This window comes from Polyodon spathula, chromosome 3, assembly GCF_017654505.1.
Source record: "Polyodon spathula isolate WHYD16114869_AA chromosome 3, ASM1765450v1, whole genome shotgun sequence".
NCBI classification, from domain to species: domain Eukaryota; kingdom Metazoa; phylum Chordata; class Actinopteri; order Acipenseriformes; family Polyodontidae; genus Polyodon; species Polyodon spathula.
The window spans coordinates 52,809,272-52,829,296 of NC_054536.1; the positions used below are offsets into that span (position 1 = coordinate 52,809,272).

The following is a 20,025-nucleotide window of genomic DNA, read 5'->3' on the forward strand; positions in this document are numbered from 1 at the left end:
TGATTCATTTAAGGCTGGCTGTCTTCTTCAGCAGCTTTTGCCTCATTTTACTCTCTCACTCCCATCACTGGCGCTCCTGCTTGGTGTTTGTTTACGCTCGCCTCCTCAGCTACCATCACTGGGTTTCCCCGGTCATGGCCACCCGAATGCACAACCAAGCACAGTTCTTATGGGCCTTGCAATCCCCCAAGGCGTGCCTTTCAACCACTCAGAGAGAGGGAAAGACAACACACCTTTCTCCCAACCTCTCTGTGTCATTGCCATGATTGACAGGTAGATCTAATGAGGCTGCTACCCTCTTCCTGCAGAACCACTCATGTGCCAGACAGTCAGTATAGATCTCCCCTGGTACAGCAACCATAAAGCATTATATTTTATGTCAGGCAGGGGCAAAACACCAAACTGCATTAAAGTGTATACGCAGTACATACCAACCAACTAACTAGCCAGCAACCACATTTTAATAAGTAGGTAATTGCTGATTGGTGACAGTTAATATTGTGGGTTCAATATGATTGTCAAAACACAAACCAATACATGTCCTAATTAACCCAATGTCTGACAAAAGATAACTGTTTGCACAATGCATACAACTGCTGGTAATTATTTTCTTGAGAATGTATGGTTTTAAAGAAGAGGATGGAAAAACATTGAAGGCCATGGCTCATGAAGTGATAAATAGCCGCTATCTGGTAGAAATGCTTAACCAATAGGCTGGTAAGACTGGATACCTCTTTTTCCTTCCTGTCCAAGGCTTCACGTTCAGTCTGCAGTTGTACTTCAAGGTTTATTTCTCCTTTAACCTCAACTGGTGTACACAGCTTTCTTTCTTCCACCTTAAAAAAAATTATTAGGTAGTTGTTGCTTTGATAAGGGAGTTGTATTAAAAGCTTGGTATCTGTTGAGTAACTCTTTGTAAACGTTCTAGAAAGGCAAATGTTGTACCAGATCTTGCATGCTCTCACAATTTTAAACTTTAACCCCAAAAAACGAACCTCTGTCCTTATTAATTCTTTTACATGATCAAAAATGCATAACTGTACATGCAGGTCAATAAAGTCATACCTTTTGTAGCCTGTCTGAGTTGCTTATTAGTGCTTGTTCCAGCTCTCTTATCCGACTTCCTAGCTTTTCAATCTCTTCATTTCGCTCCTGCACATCTCTCTGTAGCTGTTCCTTCCCTAGTACAAGCTCGCTGCACCGATCTGTTTTATCTTTTAGCTGATTGGTCAGAACTTCCACCTGGAAACGTTTTTAAAAGAGAACCATAAAATAAAAAGATTATAAGAAAAGCAAAAAAAAAAAAAAAAAATACATACAATAAAATACTGAAAATGTAAATTCATTGTGTGACTAATATTTGATATGGGACATAATCTCTTATAGCCTGAATTACCTGAGCACTTCTATCAAAGCTGCTCCATTAAGAGCCCTGTATGCGTCAGACGTCACCTCTGCCCCCAGGAGATAAATATGAATGACGCATAAGGCTCAGTGCCATTTTCTTTCCAGGCCTGCTCCATTGGGAGTGAGCGCAGCGACCTTGAATGGTAATGGTTACATTTCTATTTCCGGGAACCAGAGTTATGATAATAACCTAACGTTCCCTTTCCAGTACGAAATGTAACCATTACCTAATGGGATAATAATACCCATGCCGTTGCAAGTGAAGGACTTGCAGCACCAGCAAATAAACAACTGCTCTGATTGTTGCCAACTCTGTGTGCGGTCAACATAATACGACAGTGCCCTAACCAGACAGAGCGTATAGCACTTTGGAAGACTGGAAAGGAGGTGGATGAAAGGCCACCAGTTCTACTGCCTGGTTGATATAGTAAGCAGAAATGCTTTTCGGGAAAAACACAGGATTAGTGCAGAGAGTAACCTTAGTTCTAGTGGAGGGAGTCCTGCAAAAATTACAGTATATCTGCCATGGGGCAATTTGTTGATCCAGTTAATGTGACTGACATCACATCAGCAATATAACCCATTTGTTACCATACTGGGAGTGTGCAGATGCTGCTCTAGCATTCTGAAGCATCTCAATGACTGTCAGATAACCTGAGGCAGCTCAAATGTCTCCACTCAGGGTCCAGACCCAAACCAGCAGAGCTGTTGGATCTGGATGCCACAGAATCCTCCGTGTCTGGCAATGCTGACTTAACAGAAGCTGTGCCAGTGTCGAGAACCTTGCCTGATCTTCACCAGGCACAGTGGAAGCAGTGGCAATGGCAGGAAAGAATACAGCAGACTCCTGAGCCATCTATGGGCCAGTGCGTCTATGCCGAGCAGGTGTCCGCTCTCCACTAGGGAATAGCAGTGGGAGACAATGGGTGGACTCCAGGGTCACAAATATATCTATCTCCATGCAACCGAACCTCTCCCAGATGAGGTTCACAACCTCTGGGAGAAATCGCCATTCCGAACTGTGGGGGCCCCCTCTGGACAGGAGGTCCACCGCCCAGTTCCTCACCCCTGGCACGTGAACTGCTTTTACTGAAAGCAAGAGCTCATGAGCCAATAACAAAAGCTCCCGGGCAACACGATTGAGACTGAGAGACCAGAGACCCCTCTTTTAGTTGATGTAACCCACCACTGTGGTGTTGCCTGTACAGATCAACACATGTCTCCTTTGTGTATCTCTGAAAAAATGCTGCAGGGCTAGATGAACTGCTCACAGCTCCAAACAGACAATTGGCCCCTGGATCCTGTCATCTATGCGTTGCGCACCGTGATAACGGTTCTACTCATTAGCTCTAGCAGGGGCTGCAGGAGCCTGAATCTGCTTTGGGTCTGAGGACGCCTATTTTGTCAATACTTTGTTGGCTTACGGGCTGGGGGCTTCTGCTTGGGGAAGAGGTGTGCCAACTCCTTGGAAGACTCACGTGCTTCGTGTAAGCGTTTTAGCATCTGGTACATCCAGTAGGTAGCGTGTCCGATAAGGGAGGTGAATTTTAATATCGACTCATGAGGAGCCAAGCATCAAGGGAGAGAGCCGTACTGAACCCCAGAGAAGGGGTGGGGAGAGTGGAGGGGACTTAATCAGAACCTATAGCTAAGGCCTGAAAGAGAAAATGGCACCTTATGTGTCACTCAAATTCATCTCCTGGGGCTGGAGATGACATCTAACGTATACAGTGCGTTTAAAGGAGCAGCTCTGATATAAGTGCTCAGGTAATTTGGGCAATAAGAGATTATGTCCCATTAATTAATGGTTAAATTTCGTACTGGAAAGGGAACTGAAGAATAAGAGTCATTTCAAAAGCTTTTTAAATGTACTTTCTTTCTTTCTTTCTTTCTCTTTTTTTTAATAAAATAACTTTTTGGTTTTGGTTTCCTCCCCACAGACAAAACAAAAAATGTAAAAGGTTTGTTTGATCAAAAGATCCTGCCATACAGGTTTTAATACCTTAAATATGGTGCTGTCACCAGCCAATCAATGGTAATGTAAAGTTTTGTAAGCAAACATGAATTCACAAAAAAAAAAAACCTTTCAACTGACGCAAAATAAGATATTTTCTTTAAAATCATTTACAGGATTGTTGTACCTCTTTGTTCCTTTGTTCTGTGCTGGGCTGCAACTTTTGTGGATACTTGAGCTGCTGTTCTAGTTTCTGTATCTCCTGTTGGAACACATCCCTTTCGTGCTCTCTGTCAATAGCCTGCTCCTGTGAATCAATTATGATGATAATATGAGCTGTATGCTACTTTAAAAAAGTAGTAACTGCAAAAATGTAAAAAAAAAAAAATGTAAAAAAATCAATTTCTTATAAGATGGTAACAACTTAAAAACTACTTAATGTAACTGAAACCGACATGGGACACTGGAAACAAAGTTTATAGTGTCTTTTCATATATGCATGCGAGCCATATGAACCAGCATTTAATACAATTTTCATCCCCTGCATCTGTCGCTTGCATTGGTTCAAGATTAGTAATACATTGCTGACATATATGGAGTGGGTACCAATATCGATAACTTCCATATCGTGATATTGTGGAATTAAAACACTCGCAGAGACATACTTTGTATTGCTAACACCGCTAAAAATACAACCACAGTATAACACTATGTAACACAATTTTTGTTCCTGGGTAGTAAGTGTTATTTCCTAATTGCTTATGCCTCAAAAGTATAGAAAATGGCTATTATTCCCCACAAACTTTGCTTTTGTGACCAGGACAGTGATATTTCAAAATATCACTATTTCCAATGGGAAAACGGGCAAATGTGTGTCTTTTCGTTCACATAAAGTCAGAAAAAAACAACATATGAATCCAAATTAACATGTATTTATACTAAAGTAATACAAAAATGACTACAAAAGATTTAGAAGCGAGTAGTTTTTCGAGATTTACGATTATACTGTAAATACAGTTAACCATGAAAAAAAACACAGTATAATCGTAAATCTCGAAAAACTACTCACATCTAAATCTTTTGTAGTCATTTTTGTAATATTTTGGTATAAATACATGTTAATTTGGATTCATATGTTGTTTCTTTCTGACTATGTGAACGAAAAGACACACATTTGCCCGTTTTCCCGTTGGAAATAGTGATATTTTGAAATATCACTGTCCTGGTCACAAAAGCAAAGTTTGTGGGGAATAATAGCCATTTTCTATACTTTTGAGGCATAAGCAATTAGGAAATAACACTTACTTCCCAGGAACCAAAAAAATTGTTACACGGTATAATCAAGTTTATTTTATATTAAGATACACCAAACCCTATACATACCAATCATTTAGTCTTGTAGGCAAACACCACACACTAAAGTATTACTTAACCATTTTATTCCATTGACTGGCGATTTTCTTTTTTCTAAGAACCTGATTAAAGATGTATTGCAAACATTCAACAGCTATAAAGAAAAACAACAAATCCACAACCAGTGTGCCCTCTCTCATTTGCTCTACTCCCATTTCTTCATCGGTTTCCTCTCACTGGCCAATCCCTTACCTGTTTTCAAAATCGTATACGCATCAACTAATTAAGAAACAACAGAATGGTCTTTTTTTTAAAAGGGATACACACCTAAAAACAAACTGACACAAAAAACCATAAAAAAAACAGTAAAATTGGCTTAAACAATTTATATACACACACACACACACACACACACACACACACACACGCGTGCACGCACGCAACCTCATTAACTTGACACCTTCACTTAATTCGACTGACAGTCTTGGTCCTGAATTTTCTCCATATAAAATATATGCATTCTGCCTCTTCATTTTTTAATTCGACAGCACGCTTTACTCGTAACTCGACCCTTGCTACCGGTACCGAAGGGGTAAAAACTCTTAAAAAGACTATTGGATAACTTGACACTGTTGGTTCAAGTGACTGACCTCTGACTGGAAACGGACAGTTTGTTCCTTCATTCGCAACTACCAAGTGCAACAGTGTCAGTTCATAATGAGTGAAAAGCAAAAAATTAGTTTTTGTTCAATTGGCTTTAAAGCTAATGTTATTCGGGATACAAGCTTGTCAGCATAACTTTCAAAGCACATGCTTTTGCATGAGAAACAAATCGACAATGACGATTTCTGTGTGAAACTTCAAGCTGCTTATTGTTTTAGTTCACCAAGTTGACTATGTATAACTTACATTTGTTTTGTTTTTTTGTTATTTAAACCATCAAAATAGACAGTACAAGCCAACACCTAAAAGTACAGTTAACAGTTTGTGGTTGGATTGTTTTCATAAAAATAATGCTGTAGTTATTTTATTAATTCTTATTTCAAATCAACTTATACGAGTTGTACCGAGTTTGTACAGTACTGTATACTGACTATAATGGATTCATTCACTGCAGTTCTTTCAACTATTTTTCTAAGGACATTTAACTAAAAATAAACTTGTAAATACTGTAACACTGTAAACATGTGTGTTCTGTTACTTATAGGCATGTTAATGTCATGGCTCATATGCACTTGTGGTTACTTCGACCCCTTGGATAAGTCAACACTAAATGGTATCCCGGTGGGGTGTTGATTTAACCAAGGTTAACTGTATTTTTTCTTCCATTCAGAAAGTGCTCACAAGGTACCAAATGCTGCATTAAGCACTATTGGGATTGGTTTGAGATATGTGCATGTGTCAGTGGTTCATTGTATTTATAAATGAGATGTACTTTTAAAACATCAAACCGCATCTCAAAATAATGCAACATGCAGTAAGACACCGTAATTAATACTTTTAGAGGCGTCGTGAGTCAGCATTTATATGCAGAGAAGATTAAATTACTTCCGGTTTGGCTAGTCTGTAAGCAGTGAAGTATAGAAATATTTCAGTTTTGAGGTGGCTGATGATGGAATAGTAAAACAATATAACAAGACCTTGTTTTTCTCCATGGCTATTGTGAAGCAAAGAACCACAAAATTCAAGTAAGTTATTGCTTTTCTTATGCAAATATCTGTTAATGTCCATTTGCATATGTTTCACTTTCCAATTGGGTTATATTTTTCTGTGTTTTAATTCTAAATATGTGCACGATATCGATATACAATTTTCATATTGTTGCCCACCCCTATTATATACATTATTACCAGATGGCACAGGAACTTGTACATCTTAATGAAAAATTAATAATAAAAAACCCTGAATGCTTACATCTAGAAATTTTCTGTTCTTCTCCAGCTGTTTCTCAAGAGCCAGGATCTGTTGCCTCAAGTCCATGAGCTCAGCCGCCTTTTCCTGCTCAATCTCTATGACTTTGTTCACCTGCTCCTCCAGCTCAGATTCCAGCATCTTCACTTGCTTCAGGAGCTCATCGTTCTCTTTTTCTGCCTGTCGCTGCATCTCCACCTTTTCCTTCATGAGCTTCTCAGTCTCCTCCAGCAGGTCTGAATTTCAATGAACAAAATCAACCCACCGTTTTTTTCAGATGATCCTAAAAGCAAGCTCTTAGGCTTAATCACTTTGCTAATGAGAAGGCATAGGAACGTTGAAACATTTTTAGTTTCCTTGACAGCTGTCAGAGTGCTTTCAGAAAGGATGTTAATTTAGTAAATTATGATCAGAATTTATATAAACAACATAGCCTCTTACTTGAATTATTTAGATTTAGATTTACATAGCAAACGCGTGGTGTTTGATCCCCAGAAAGGAATCAAAGAACGCTGGGCTTAAACCTTGAGACTTGTTTCTGGAAATAATGGGAGCCATTACAGGACTGAATCTAGATGTATTTTAATAATTACCTCCATGCTTTGAGTAAAATAAGTTTAAAGGTGTGAAGGGTTTGCTGTTATTGCCTGGCACTCTGACACTCTTTTATTGACAAAGAACAAGGCAGATCTTCTGGAAGTGTTTATTTTTGCAGCTGACAGAATCAAGGTAAACTCAAGTTGTTTCCTTCTCTAGTGATAAACAAAATGATTTTCCCATTTTATAGCAGATTTAAGAATTAAACCAATCTTACCCATACCAGCATTAACCTTGTATTATTTGATATGAGAGTAAAATTCACAATAAGTGTTAGTTAAATCAAAGGGTGAGAACGTGTAAGAAAAAAAATAAAATTACTGTTTGTGTAACCATATGCATTTCAGGCACGGAAGTATTCAAACAACAGCAATCACCTTCTTAAAAAGTTCACATAGCCCTAGTAAACAAATGATAAATATTGATCTCTGTTTATACAAGCATTGGGAGGATTGACAATACTTTTATATACTAAAAATAAAAGGACTTCTCACTTTTTTTTTTTTTAACATCATTAACATCTTCACGGTTTCAAGAGCCACTGAAGATGATTGCTGTTTAGGTTACTTAGACAATTATTAATTAGTGTTTTACCATGCTTGCTAAATCTGTATTGATAATAGATGGTACTATAGTTAGAAAAAGGAAGGAAATCAGAAACCACAGCAGTAGGTTAGTAAAGTAAGCAAGCCTAAGGCAAGTAAGCTTCAAGCTCAATAGCAGTTGATTCATAAATGCCTATTTTCTGTAAGTGTGCCATCTGATTAATAACTGGCCATGCTCAGTAAAAACACACCTGCTTCAGGTGCTGCATCAACTGCAGCTTCAACTAGGCCTAGAAGAACAGAGAAGCACAGTGATTCACAGCCATTTTTACAACATGTCTTTAAAAAAGAGGCAAGAGGTGAAATGAAAGTAGTAGTTTATGAATATATTTTTGTTAAAAAAATTGAGTAGAAAATGAAGCTGATGCCAACTCTGAAATTTTGGGGACACCAAAGATAATTTATGTATTTGCAAAACAGTTCCTTAGGATGCCCCAAGACCATACATATTTACAGCATTACTTGCAATATCTTGTAATAGCTGTAGTCTCGATTTCGAACACCACATCCACACCAGTCTCTGATATAAAATAACTTGTGGAGCAAGTTGCTGCAAGATTCAAATACTGTACAATGGTTTGTTTTGAATGTTTTTGGACTGATGCAAAATTGTGTTATAGCCTTTACTATCTCAGCCAATCAGGTGTTAGTACATTGAAAAAATAGATCATGGTTACCTACATTCACAGTATGTACAAGCATTGACACAAATAAATAAGGAAAATGCGTCGTACAGTCACCATCATAGGCACGTTTGTGTTAACATGATTCACCCACAGTAAGTGATGGATTGTATAAACTCCCACGCAATAACCTGACATTCAAAATGCCCCCCAATCACCAGTACAGTAAACAAAACAAACAAGCGTGTATGCAGTTAAAAATCTTTAAGACACTCACTACACTAACAGAAAACATATAAAACATATAAATGTAATAAAAAGAACAGTAATCCGCCGTGTATCCAACTGCAATGGGACCAAAGTAAGGGTGGATATGTAAAAAAGGCAGAGAAATTAATCCTATTTTAAATACCATTACACACATCTGTAACAATTACTGTATTATATTATTATTGTTTTGAGATTCAGCTTTTATTAGGGAGCTCTCCTAAATCTCTTGTTTAGAAAGATACACTGTATTAACGTTTGTGATGGGGTAGCTGTCTGCTGTATGGGTGCGTGCATTCGCTGCTGAGTGACAGGCAGGAGAGCGAGACGGAGGCTGAAGTTGATATGCCACGCAGGCTAACAGGATTTATTTATTATCTGTCACACAAGCACCAAAACACACAGAGAACACTACAAAAATAACAAAAAGTTACAAAAAGTTTACAAGCACACATTATTTACAGAGTACTCTCATCCCCTTCCCCAGTCTCCAACTCAAGTACAGGAACCCCAGCTTTTTTAAACAATGTTGCATTGTTTGCTGACTGACAAGAGTTCCAAGCATGCTTTAGCAAGAGCACAGCATCTAACAGAGGCATTTTATTTACAATGCTGTTGCAGTCAGTGCTGTTTTTTTAAACTGTAAAAACCTGTCACTGTGTACAGGGATTAAACAGTCAAGGTACAGTACAGGGGTAAATCGCACAGTAACGCGGTGCCAACAGCTAATTGATCGATCTGTGGTAGAGAGGCAGAGGAGAAGAGTACAAGAAACTTTCAGGAGGCGCTGACTATCCCTCTCAGCACAGTGAAGTCCATCACTAAGAAGTGGAAGATGCATCTTACCACCCAGACACTACCCAGATCAGGTCACCCTCCCAAACTGAGAAGTCAGGCAAGCAGGATCGGTATGTCACTCTGAAGCCAACAATGACCTTGAGAGATCTGCAAAGTTCTGTGTCTGAGAGAGGAGTCAGTGTTCACACATCAACAATAAGTTGGTCCCTACACAAATCTGGCCTGTATGGACGGGTGACAAGAAAGAAGCCATTACTCAAAACACCTCATGGAGTTTGTGAAAAAGCATGTAGATAACATTGCAGACATGTGTAAAAAGGTTTTGTGGTCAGACGAGACAAAAATTGAACTTTTTGGTCTAAATTCCAAAAATTACGTCTGACGCAAGCCCGACACTGCACATCACCCAGTCAACACCATCCCAACTGTCAAGCATGGTGGTGGCACCATCATGTTGTGGGGATGCTTCTCTTCAGCAGGGATTGGCAAGCTTGTCAGGATAGAGGGGATGCAAAGTGCAGGCGAATCCTTGAGGAAAACCTGTTGAGTCAGCCAAAACTCTGAAACTGGGGAGGAAATTCACATTTCAGCAAGAAAATGACCTGAAGCATGAAGCCAAAGCCACACTGGAGTGGTTGAACAAGAAGAGAATTAATGTTCTTGAGTGGCCAAGTTAAAGTCCTGACTTTATCCAATGCAATCAAAAACTTATGGTGAGACTTGAAGATAACAGTCCAATCAATTTTTAAAATTTTTATTTTCATTTATCTACACATCCTACCCAATAACTTCCAAGTGAAAAAATATACTAGAAATTTGTAGAAAATTAATTAAAAATAAAAACTGAAATAGCTTGGTTGGATAAGTGTCGCCCCCCACCTCCCCTTGTAATAGCAAGCCAAAAATAGTTCAGGCGTAACCAATCACCTTCAAAATCACACATCAATTTAAGTGGCCTCCACCTGTGTTAAATTGTAGTGAGTCACGTGATTTCAGGATAAATTTAGCAGTTCCTGTAGGTTCCCTCTGCTGGGTAGTGCATTTCAAAGCAAAGACTCAACCGTGAGCACCAAAGAGCTTTCAAAAGAACTCCTGGAGAAAGTTGTTGAAAGGCACAGATCAGGGGATGGGTATAAAAAAATATCAAAGGCCTTGAATATCCTTTGGAACACGGTCAAGATGATTATTAAGAAGTGGAAGGTGTATGAAACCACCAAGACCCTGCCTAGATCAGGCTGTCCCTCCAATCACAGCATCATGTTATCGGGATTTTTCTCATCGGCAGGGACTGGGACACTTGTCAGGATAGAAGGGAAAATGAATGGAGCAAAGCATAGAGAAGTCCTTGAGGAAAACCTGCTGCCCTCTGCAAGAAAGCTGAAAATGGGACGGAAGTTTATTTTTTAGCATGACAATAACCCAAAGCACACAGCCAAAGCTACACTGGAGTGGCTAAGGAACAAAAAGGTAAATGTCCCTGAGTGGCCCAGTCAGAGCCTCGACCTAAATCCAATCGAAAATTTGTGGCATGACTTGAAGATTGCTGTCCATCAACGCTCCCCAAGGAACTTGACAGAGCTTGAACAGTTTTGTAAAGAAGAATGATCAAATATTTCAAAATCTAGGTGTGCAAAGTTGGTAAAGACCTATCCCAACAGACTCACAGCTGTAACTGCTGCCAAAGGTGCTTCCATCAAGTATTAACTCAGGGAGGTGGAGACTTATCCAATTATCTTTCAGTTTTGTATTTTTAATATATATATTTTTTCTCAAAAAAAACTTTTTATCCCCTTAACAGTGTGGAGTATGGTGTGTAGATAAGTGGAAAAAAAATCCTCATTTAAATGCATGAAACTCTGAGATACTGACACAACAAAATGTGAAAAAAGTTCAGGGGGGTGTAGACTTTCTATAGGTAATGCACACACGCGCACGCACACACACACACACACACACACACACACACACGATATATCGCGGGTGTCTGGGTCCAATATAAATCCTGCAAAACGGTTCAGCAAGTAGATATTTAATTTGTTTTGTGTTATTGTGCAATGTGTGTGTATGATATAAAAGCTTTATTTTTCATTGTTTTGTATATTTTTGTTTGTGGTGTGCAGTACAAAATAAAACAAAGAGTAATTCTAAGTGAAATTGTCTATGCATAGTGCAGCTAAGGCATGCGCAGTTAGACTGTAAAAATAGGGATCCAACACCAAGACCGCTATATAGACGAACCCACGGTATAGCGAGGGGTGGGTATGTGTGTGTATGTGTGTGTGTGTGTGTGTGTGTGTGTGTGTGTGTGTGTGTGTGTGTGTGTCTATACATAGTCACACACACACTAGTGCACAATGAAAAGGCAAATGTAAGTTTTACATCAATAGCTCATTGGGCACATACATAATGTTATTTACATTATAAATATTTAGCAGATAGGTTATTTGAATGTCTGAGTAGTACTGTTCCTTTGGATAACACAATATTGAGCTCAAGTTATGTGATTTCATAAAAACAGTAGATGCTCAGTGTTTGGTATTTGAAATGAGTTAAAATCGCCAAAATTAGTTGATCAAGAATCTGTATAAATAGCCATTTGAAAAGACATGATTTTAATTAACGCAAGAACAGCGAAAGATACGACCATGCCCCATTGAATATTGAAGATCATCTGGTTGCTATCGGCATGATTGAAGGCGGTCTGTCTGTTTAGAAGTTGCCTGTGAGAGGCTGTGCTTCAACAATCAGCAGACTAGTCCAAAAAAATCGTTTTCAGACTGCAATGGCTACAGCACAAGAAATTCCAGGAAGAAATAACCCGCGCATCAGTAGAATGACTTTATCTCACCGTCTGCATGAAAATGATTTGCATGCTCGGAGGCTGTTCAGGGGTAACATGTTGACAGCTGAGAGACGAAATTCAGGGTTTGACATTAACCATGGCCCAGTGGCCCGGTACTTATGAATCACCACAGGCCCGACTGGGCTGGTTACATTTAACTAGTACTATATATATATATATATATAGTGCATATGGCTTCCGTTTTATGAATCCAGGAAAATGGGCCAGTGTGTCAAAAAGCTGAAAATTAATTTACAAACCATTTTTTAAAAACATAACAACGAACTAATCCTAACTTTACATATTTGTTTTACAGTCAGAATCTGAGACTGCGTACGAAGTGCTGTTTTGGTACTCATTCCCGCGGCAAATCTTTTAGAAGTCAGGTTTTCTACAACTAAACGAACATTTAGGAGAGTTGGCTTCATTATGACACAGAAAAAAAAGTAACGTTTAGCCTTGTTTGGCATCAGTTTCCCAGATTTGCAGATAAAACAGCAGCTTTATTTGTTGTGAATTCAATATTTCATTTACATCATATCCAGTCTCACAGCAAAATGTCCTGATGGATACCCAGATACGTGATCGAATTTACAAACTTATTTGGGATCTGATGCGTTCAGGTCAAAAATGCCATTCACAAACTTTCCAGGACTCGCAAGATTGGCTCTGACTGGGGAGAGGGTATGTAAGCGACAACACTCTATATAGAATTACTATTATTTTGTATTATGAATATTGTTTTAATAGTGTTTGTAATTAGGATTAGGGGTGGGAATTTCAAATAGTTTCCTATTTGAATACATAGGGTGCAACCTTTTTTGTGTATTTGATTACACAAACTCTGGTCCCTTACGCTATCAAGAGTAAAAGGCAAATGCATGTGCACAAGCAGACAGCATAACAATTTAAGCTGGTAAAGTTTAGCCGGGTTCACAAACTGTTCAAACAATGTCCAAGACGAGATTTCTACGCTCTGTACCCTATTTCCTTAGGTACAAGTTTTTTTCTTTTGTTTACCGAATTAAAATACAGCACTCAATGAGCAGCAGCAATGTCACAGTGTGTATCTCTTCCAATGAAAGCAACAGTAGCATAATATTGTGCAAACCACCAAATAAGTTTTGCTGTAGTGTATTCAGAATAAAATAACACCTATCATATAGCAACCTAAATATTCCACATCTGTTTAATTCTAACAAATAATATTTAGAAAACAATCTTGTGTAAATAATGTAACATACTGGCCAAAATAGAAAATACATTCCAACACTACAATATTTTAACATTACTAATTACAACTAGCCATCAAGTACTGACATCAGATGAATCCAAGTCAAGTTACTTTGTTTATTCAATAACCTGTAAATAATTCAAAACAAGGACACCTGGTTGTACTTTTAACGGTTAGTTCAAATGCTGCCGTTACTACATCCATTCACAGAACTTCAACAGTAGATGTTTTGCATTGAACTGCAGTCCAGAGTTAAAAAAATGACTCCTTTCCAACTCCAAGTATCTTGCCTTTTCTTATTAGTCACTGTGTTGTTCTGCTTAACATTAGTATGTCATTATATTCATCAAAATGTTAAATTACCTTTCTAATGTTATCCAAGTTGGATTACTTCTTATAGCACTTGCTATATACATGTTTAATGGCTGAAGTAACATATATTGAAAGGCTTCGTTTAGCCACTTTCTTTTGAGATGTGGGCTCTCTTTGGTTACCATACACAGTTAGAAATATACTGAAAATAAAAACCATCATGAAAAAATATATCAATATGCTGGGCCAGATAAAATTGCATCCGGGCCATTAAAAACACTAGCTCAGTGGCCAATAGTTAAAAATCTAAACGTACAGCCCTGAAATCGCCATCTTCTGTGAGCCAGCGAACATGTGAGGTGGCAACACAGAGAGTGGTGGAGTGTTTTATTCACTAATGAATACCGTTTTGCCCTTGACAGACCAGACAGAAGACAATGTGTGTAGAGACAACGTGGTGAGCGTTATGCTGATTGTTGCATTGTTCAAGCCAACCAGTGGGGCGGTGGAAGTGTTATGATGTGGGGACGGATCTCCTTTAACACAAGAACGCCTTTGGTGCAGATTGAGGGCAGTCTTACTGCTCAGCGATACATTGAAGTCCTTGAGGCAACAGTTTTTCCTGCAAGCCAATTCAGAAGTGTCAATTTTCCAGAAGGACAATGCAAGACCACCCAGTGCTAGGATTACAATTGCATGACTTCAAGAAAACAATGTCAAGGTCTTGCCGTGGCCAGCTTTTTCTCCTGACCCGAGTTCAATAGAACATCTGTGGGAGCAAATCGCCAGTGCCATCCACAGGAGACTACCGCAACCAGCCAACCTTCGCCAGCTGCCTAAAGCTACACAGGAAGAGTGGCGCAGAAATCTGTCCAGAGGCTGATCAAGTCTACGCATCAGTGCTGCCAGGATTATGTTAATGCTCACGGAGGTCATACCAGATACTAACTTTGCAATGTCATTTTGACAGTGTGTCACATTTCATACTGAAAACTTCTGATGATTCTTTGATCTGTATTTTTATTCACAGTTTCTGTGATTTTGTTTGAGATCTATGTTTAAATTATTTGATTAAATCGATTAGACCGGAGTGTTGCGTTTTTTTTTTTTTTTTTTTTTGTGCATCAGTATTTTAGCTGAGAAACTATGATTGAGTTTTTAATGAAATCCTAAATTAAAAGAAAATGACCTGTCACACATTGTGACCTGTCATTTCCAACTGTGTTTATAGATGTGTGGGATTTATTATAAAGGGTGCAGCTCAATAACCAAAGACTCTGAGCTCTTGTAAGCCTTCAGCAAACATCTTATGCCCATTTTACTAAAATAGACTAAAAAACGAAATTACTAATATGCAGTGTAAACAGTCTACTGTAATGTGTAAATATTGAATACCAAGTAGTAACAGGGTTTACAATGGATAAACCTATTTATCTTATAAAAGCCACACCTAGTCCCAATATGGCATTTTTTTAAAATTAATATATACAACCATTCTTAGATTATGTCTAGACTGAAAATTTCATACGATATAAAGTTACTGCAGCTTTGATAGAAAATGAAAAGGACTGACTCAAAAAACAAAAACAAAACAGGATCTACTATGTAAAAAGAATCTATGTCTTAAAAGAAGTTTGGTTCAGTTGTGCAGGTGGCAATGTGTACAATGCAGATCTGGACTGTGTACTTACGCAGCTCTTTGGATCCAGCAGTGTCTCTCATGGCATCCTGTTGTCTGGACAGTAGTTCCCTCTCCTGACGCATTATTTGTCGCTCCTCCTCTAGTTCCCGCAAGCGGCTGCTTGTTAGCTGGAGCTCCTGCTCCAAGTGCTGCTGGATCTCTGCCTTCTGCCGGACCTGCTCCTCCAGCGCCACTCTCTCACCTGCATAGCCATCGAGGATGCCTGCAGCACAAACATTGTTTTAGTGAGAAAGCTACATCAAAGCTGAGGCAGTTGAGATTTGTTTTTACCTTCAATTTATAAGATCCACAGTGATCAAATCCAGCACTATTTTTTTTTTTTTTTGTTTTCTGCAATATGGTTATAACAGACATTTTAAATAAAAAGACTACTAAAACAGCAGGCAGCAACAAACCTAAATGCAACAGGAGATGCCTCATGACTTATCTAAACAGTTTTTAATTATGTATTGCACAACATGGATTATAATGCAGGGATTAATATTTGTATACTCACTTTATGTTGCTTGCCTACTGCAGTTTGTTTTGTAGTAGTCTGTTTATTCCTAGTCCACAACATTTTAATCAAGACTTAATTTAACCAGTTCTGTCTCATCATACATTGAACAGCAAATTACATACTTACATCAATATCATGTAAGTATAATTAGCTGACAAATGTAACTTTTTTTTTTTTTTTTTTGGGGGGGGGGGGGGGGGGGGTTTGCAGCCAGTATTGTTACAAAGGGGGTTGTGTGCTTTCACTGTGTTTAAAAAAGGCTTAATCTTGTCTTATTTGCTGTGTGATTTTTGCATTGTTGCATGTGGACTCATGTATATGATGACATGGATTGTGTTATAGTCAGGGGTTTGCATAACTGGTATGCAAATCAATAAACTCAAAAAAAAAAAAAAAAAAAAAAACACAGACTACAATATTGTTCTTTAAGACGCAAAGGTGTACCATCAGTACATTTAACAGGAAAGCATTTTTTTCACAACAATTAAATACCAGTCCCCATAGTTCACTTAAGACTGGAGCTTTCTTTTAATGGACACTGGAAAAACCAATTATAGCAGTAACCTCAATTAAGCCATCTATTCAGAGAAGAGGGATGCAGTTACAGGGATTCCCAAACTGAACTCTGGTGAGAGGTGGTGTCGATCTTTGAAAGCAGTTCCATTTAAATGTGATTTAAAAAAAAAATACATTTACTTAACAATTTTACTTAAAATATATTTCCCCCCTCGGCTATATCCTTATAAATACTGTTGTGCTATCAAGCTACGTATTCAACAACACTATAAAAAGTGACAACATGTTTGACTTTTTGCTTTTGAATCTCCAGGGTGTCAATATGGTGGTAGGATATTGAAATACATAGAGAATGTGTGATGATTTGTTAAAAATTGCCATAACCAGCAATCCGGACTCCTACTTAAATATTCAGGACACTATTGTTGTGGTCTCTGACACTGCCACTACAATTGTTTGAACTGTCGGAAGAGGAGGAGGAGGAGCTAGACTTGGATGAAGACCACCAATTTTGATGCGTACGAAACTATTTCTGCTGGTACTCATGATGTATAATAAGCACAGCCCATGAGGTTTTTATTAGGCATTATCTTACGTCACTGCACAACCCTGACTCATCTTTTCCAATTGCTACCTGTTGTATACCATAGAGATAAGAGCACCTACCTGTCAAGCTAAATTATTTCACTAAACTTATGAGACACCTAAGGAAGTCTTTTAGGTTGAACAGCATCTTTCAGGAAAAGTCACAGATAGCTACATACTTCTATAAGGATCAATAACTAGTAGGATGGAATTTGTGAGAAGAATATTAATTTGGAAACTAGAGCCATCCATTACATTGTCTAAACAAGCCTCACTTGGCGATTCCTTTCAAGTGGTCATAACCCCACTGCGCACCCATTCCTCTGAAATTCAGAGGCACACAAGAGTCAATACCCCAGACTAGCATTAGAAACGTTCCTTTGCGATTTATTTATTATCATCATAAGAACAGGTAAGAGATTGTCTATCCATCCTCAGAATAAAACAAATGTGAAACACTTTTGTGGCCTTGCCTCTAACTGATATATTTTCTTTATTTTTTTCTTTTCTCAATCTCTCTCTCCCTCCACTATTTCTGTGGGTGTATTTTAGTCTTCACTTTGTCTGACTTCTCCTGCTTCTCTCTCTCAGACTACTCCTTCCTAGGAAAATTAAAACAGGAAAGATCATCACATGGACCTCCTGTAAAAATAACATGCATTTACTAACTATAGACTATGCAATAATATAAATAAACATATTTTTCAGTTGTAGATTAGGTATAAGGTTCAGGGTGATATACATTTGTGTTAAGAAACTTTACACACAAGTAATAGGAGGCCTGTGTATATACTTTTACCACTTCAAAAACCTTGGCTAAACCCTAAGAAAGTGGCAAATGTAAAATATTTGCACTTTCAAGAATGACATGCACCCCATAAATCTGATACGTTTAGTTGGATAGAGCACAAATGGCCTAAATCTATTTTAATAAAAGTTAGGATTACAATGCATTGTGAGGGAATGTGGAAGTGTGTTGTGCACTTCTTTTGGCACTCTCTGAAAAGACAGAATTGTAATGGTGCCAAGTAGAAATAGTCAAGTAAGATAGGCCTGTGTGCAGAGACTTCAACACCTCCCTGGAATTTAACCCTCAAATAGAGTTCATGCAATGAACTTGAATGCACAACATAGAATAAACAGAATCAATATTAAAGATTAACACAAACTTAATGAACAGAGATACTAAAGCTAATCAATCAATGGAATTCAAGCCTAGACATGCAATGAATAATATTCTAACAATTAGATGTTTAATATATAAACATTAATACTTACAAACAACCTCTGATCATTTGATACTCTGATATTACTGAAAATAAGATGCTAATGGTGACGCATGTTTGCTAATGTTTACGTTTCATTCACTGCAAACACGTCTGTTTGTGTACTACACATTACTACTTTTTTGCATTATTTATAAAATACAAACCCTTCAGAAGAAACATCTTCTATTCATAGGTGTCGTGAGACAGTATAACATTTAGAAATACAAAACACAATTATTTATTACCTAATCCTTTGTCTTCACTAACAAACCAAAGTAATTTAGCTGATTTTGTTTTAACTACATACATAAAATAACGGATGAAAAACATAAGAAATTGTATGAAAAGATACCTGGTACAGTAGTCGTTTCAGTACATGACCTAAAAGTAAACTTAGTGGTTAAGCGTGGGTGTGTTGTGTTGGTTATGGATAAAGGCCCTTGAACAGCTATATTGTAAACAGGGGAAGATTTTGCTCCAAACCATGACATCCGAGTGCTTGCAATTTTTTTTTTCTTTAAGAAACACCCATACAGCTAACAAAAGATCAAACAGTTATGTCTGAATTCTAAAGAATAAGAATTGATGAGGGGACCTATTAACTTTATGAATATAATAATGTATGACTTCAATACCTTTCAATTAACCTATGGATTAGTGTTTCATTATTCCTTGCTTCCAGCTCAAATGCACGACAATGCAATTTCTGAAAACCACACTCTTATCCCACCCCATGGAAAATAAATGGCTTTAAAATGTACCCGCCTATGCATGAACCACCTTGGCATGCATTGTAACCTGTAAGGTGTATTTGGTATTCGCTACATCAGATCATATCATATATTTAAAGATATTCACTTATGAACACTTGGATATTTAAAACCATATAGGGCTTGTAAGCCTTTAAAATGGTTTCTCTGTTTAAGGTAGCCTCTACCCTTTTACCTCTACTTTGAATATTAAACAAGCATTACATCGGAAAGTAATTATACTGTAATTGTAAGTCCAGTAAAATTCTTCACACAAGTTCCAACAAGCAATATTTATAATAATTTGACAGGTTGCAATACACATTTCTTAAGTTTATTGTACTGTATATCATTACATTGCGACATCACTAATGACACACTTTCTTGTGAAATACTTACCACATGCAAACATATTTGCAAAAGATCATTTCTGATTATGTGCTTTGGGCTTCAGAGTTAGGAGTATAAAGGATAAGAAAAGGATTCCTTATGTGCGCACAGGGTAAAGGAATTTATGTCACACAGATACTACATTGGCAACAAACACTGACACAAATAGACTTGGATAATATTCAGAATTAAACTTTTCTATTGTACACATTTTCCTGAAATATCACATGGCCCAGAATGTTAGTCTAGAAAATAGAGATTAAAAAACATTCCTCAAATGCCTGAGCGCTGGATCTTTAACTTGAAGTTTAACTTTAAATGCAATGTTTGAATTGTTTCGCTTTTTTAAATACACGCATGCTAATTTTAGCTACATTTGGTTCCTAGGAGACATGACTGCACTTTTCACATGA

General features: G+C 37.8%; 1 protein-coding gene across 8 annotated transcripts in view; it reads right to left on the reverse strand.

Annotated features, from left to right (window-relative positions):
- LOC121313172 (A-kinase anchor protein 9-like) overlaps positions 1-20,025 on the reverse strand; it is a 151,188-nt gene that overhangs the window by 49,795 nt on the left and 81,368 nt on the right. For 7 of the 8 annotated variants that reach the window (XM_041245459.1, XM_041245463.1, XM_041245462.1 and 4 more), the window contains 6 exons: positions 15,595-15,807; positions 8,019-8,057; positions 6,629-6,861; positions 3,549-3,668; positions 1,066-1,242; positions 732-836 (listed from right to left, as the gene is read on the reverse strand). In XM_041245459.1, coding sequence (XP_041101393.1) covers positions 732-836; positions 1,066-1,242; positions 3,549-3,668; positions 6,629-6,861; positions 8,019-8,057; positions 15,595-15,807 — 887 coding nt within the window. The remainder of the gene's footprint in view (positions 1-731; positions 837-1,065; positions 1,243-3,548; positions 3,669-6,628; positions 6,862-8,018; positions 8,058-15,594; positions 15,808-20,025) is intronic. The other variant, XM_041245458.1, reaches the window with a different exon arrangement.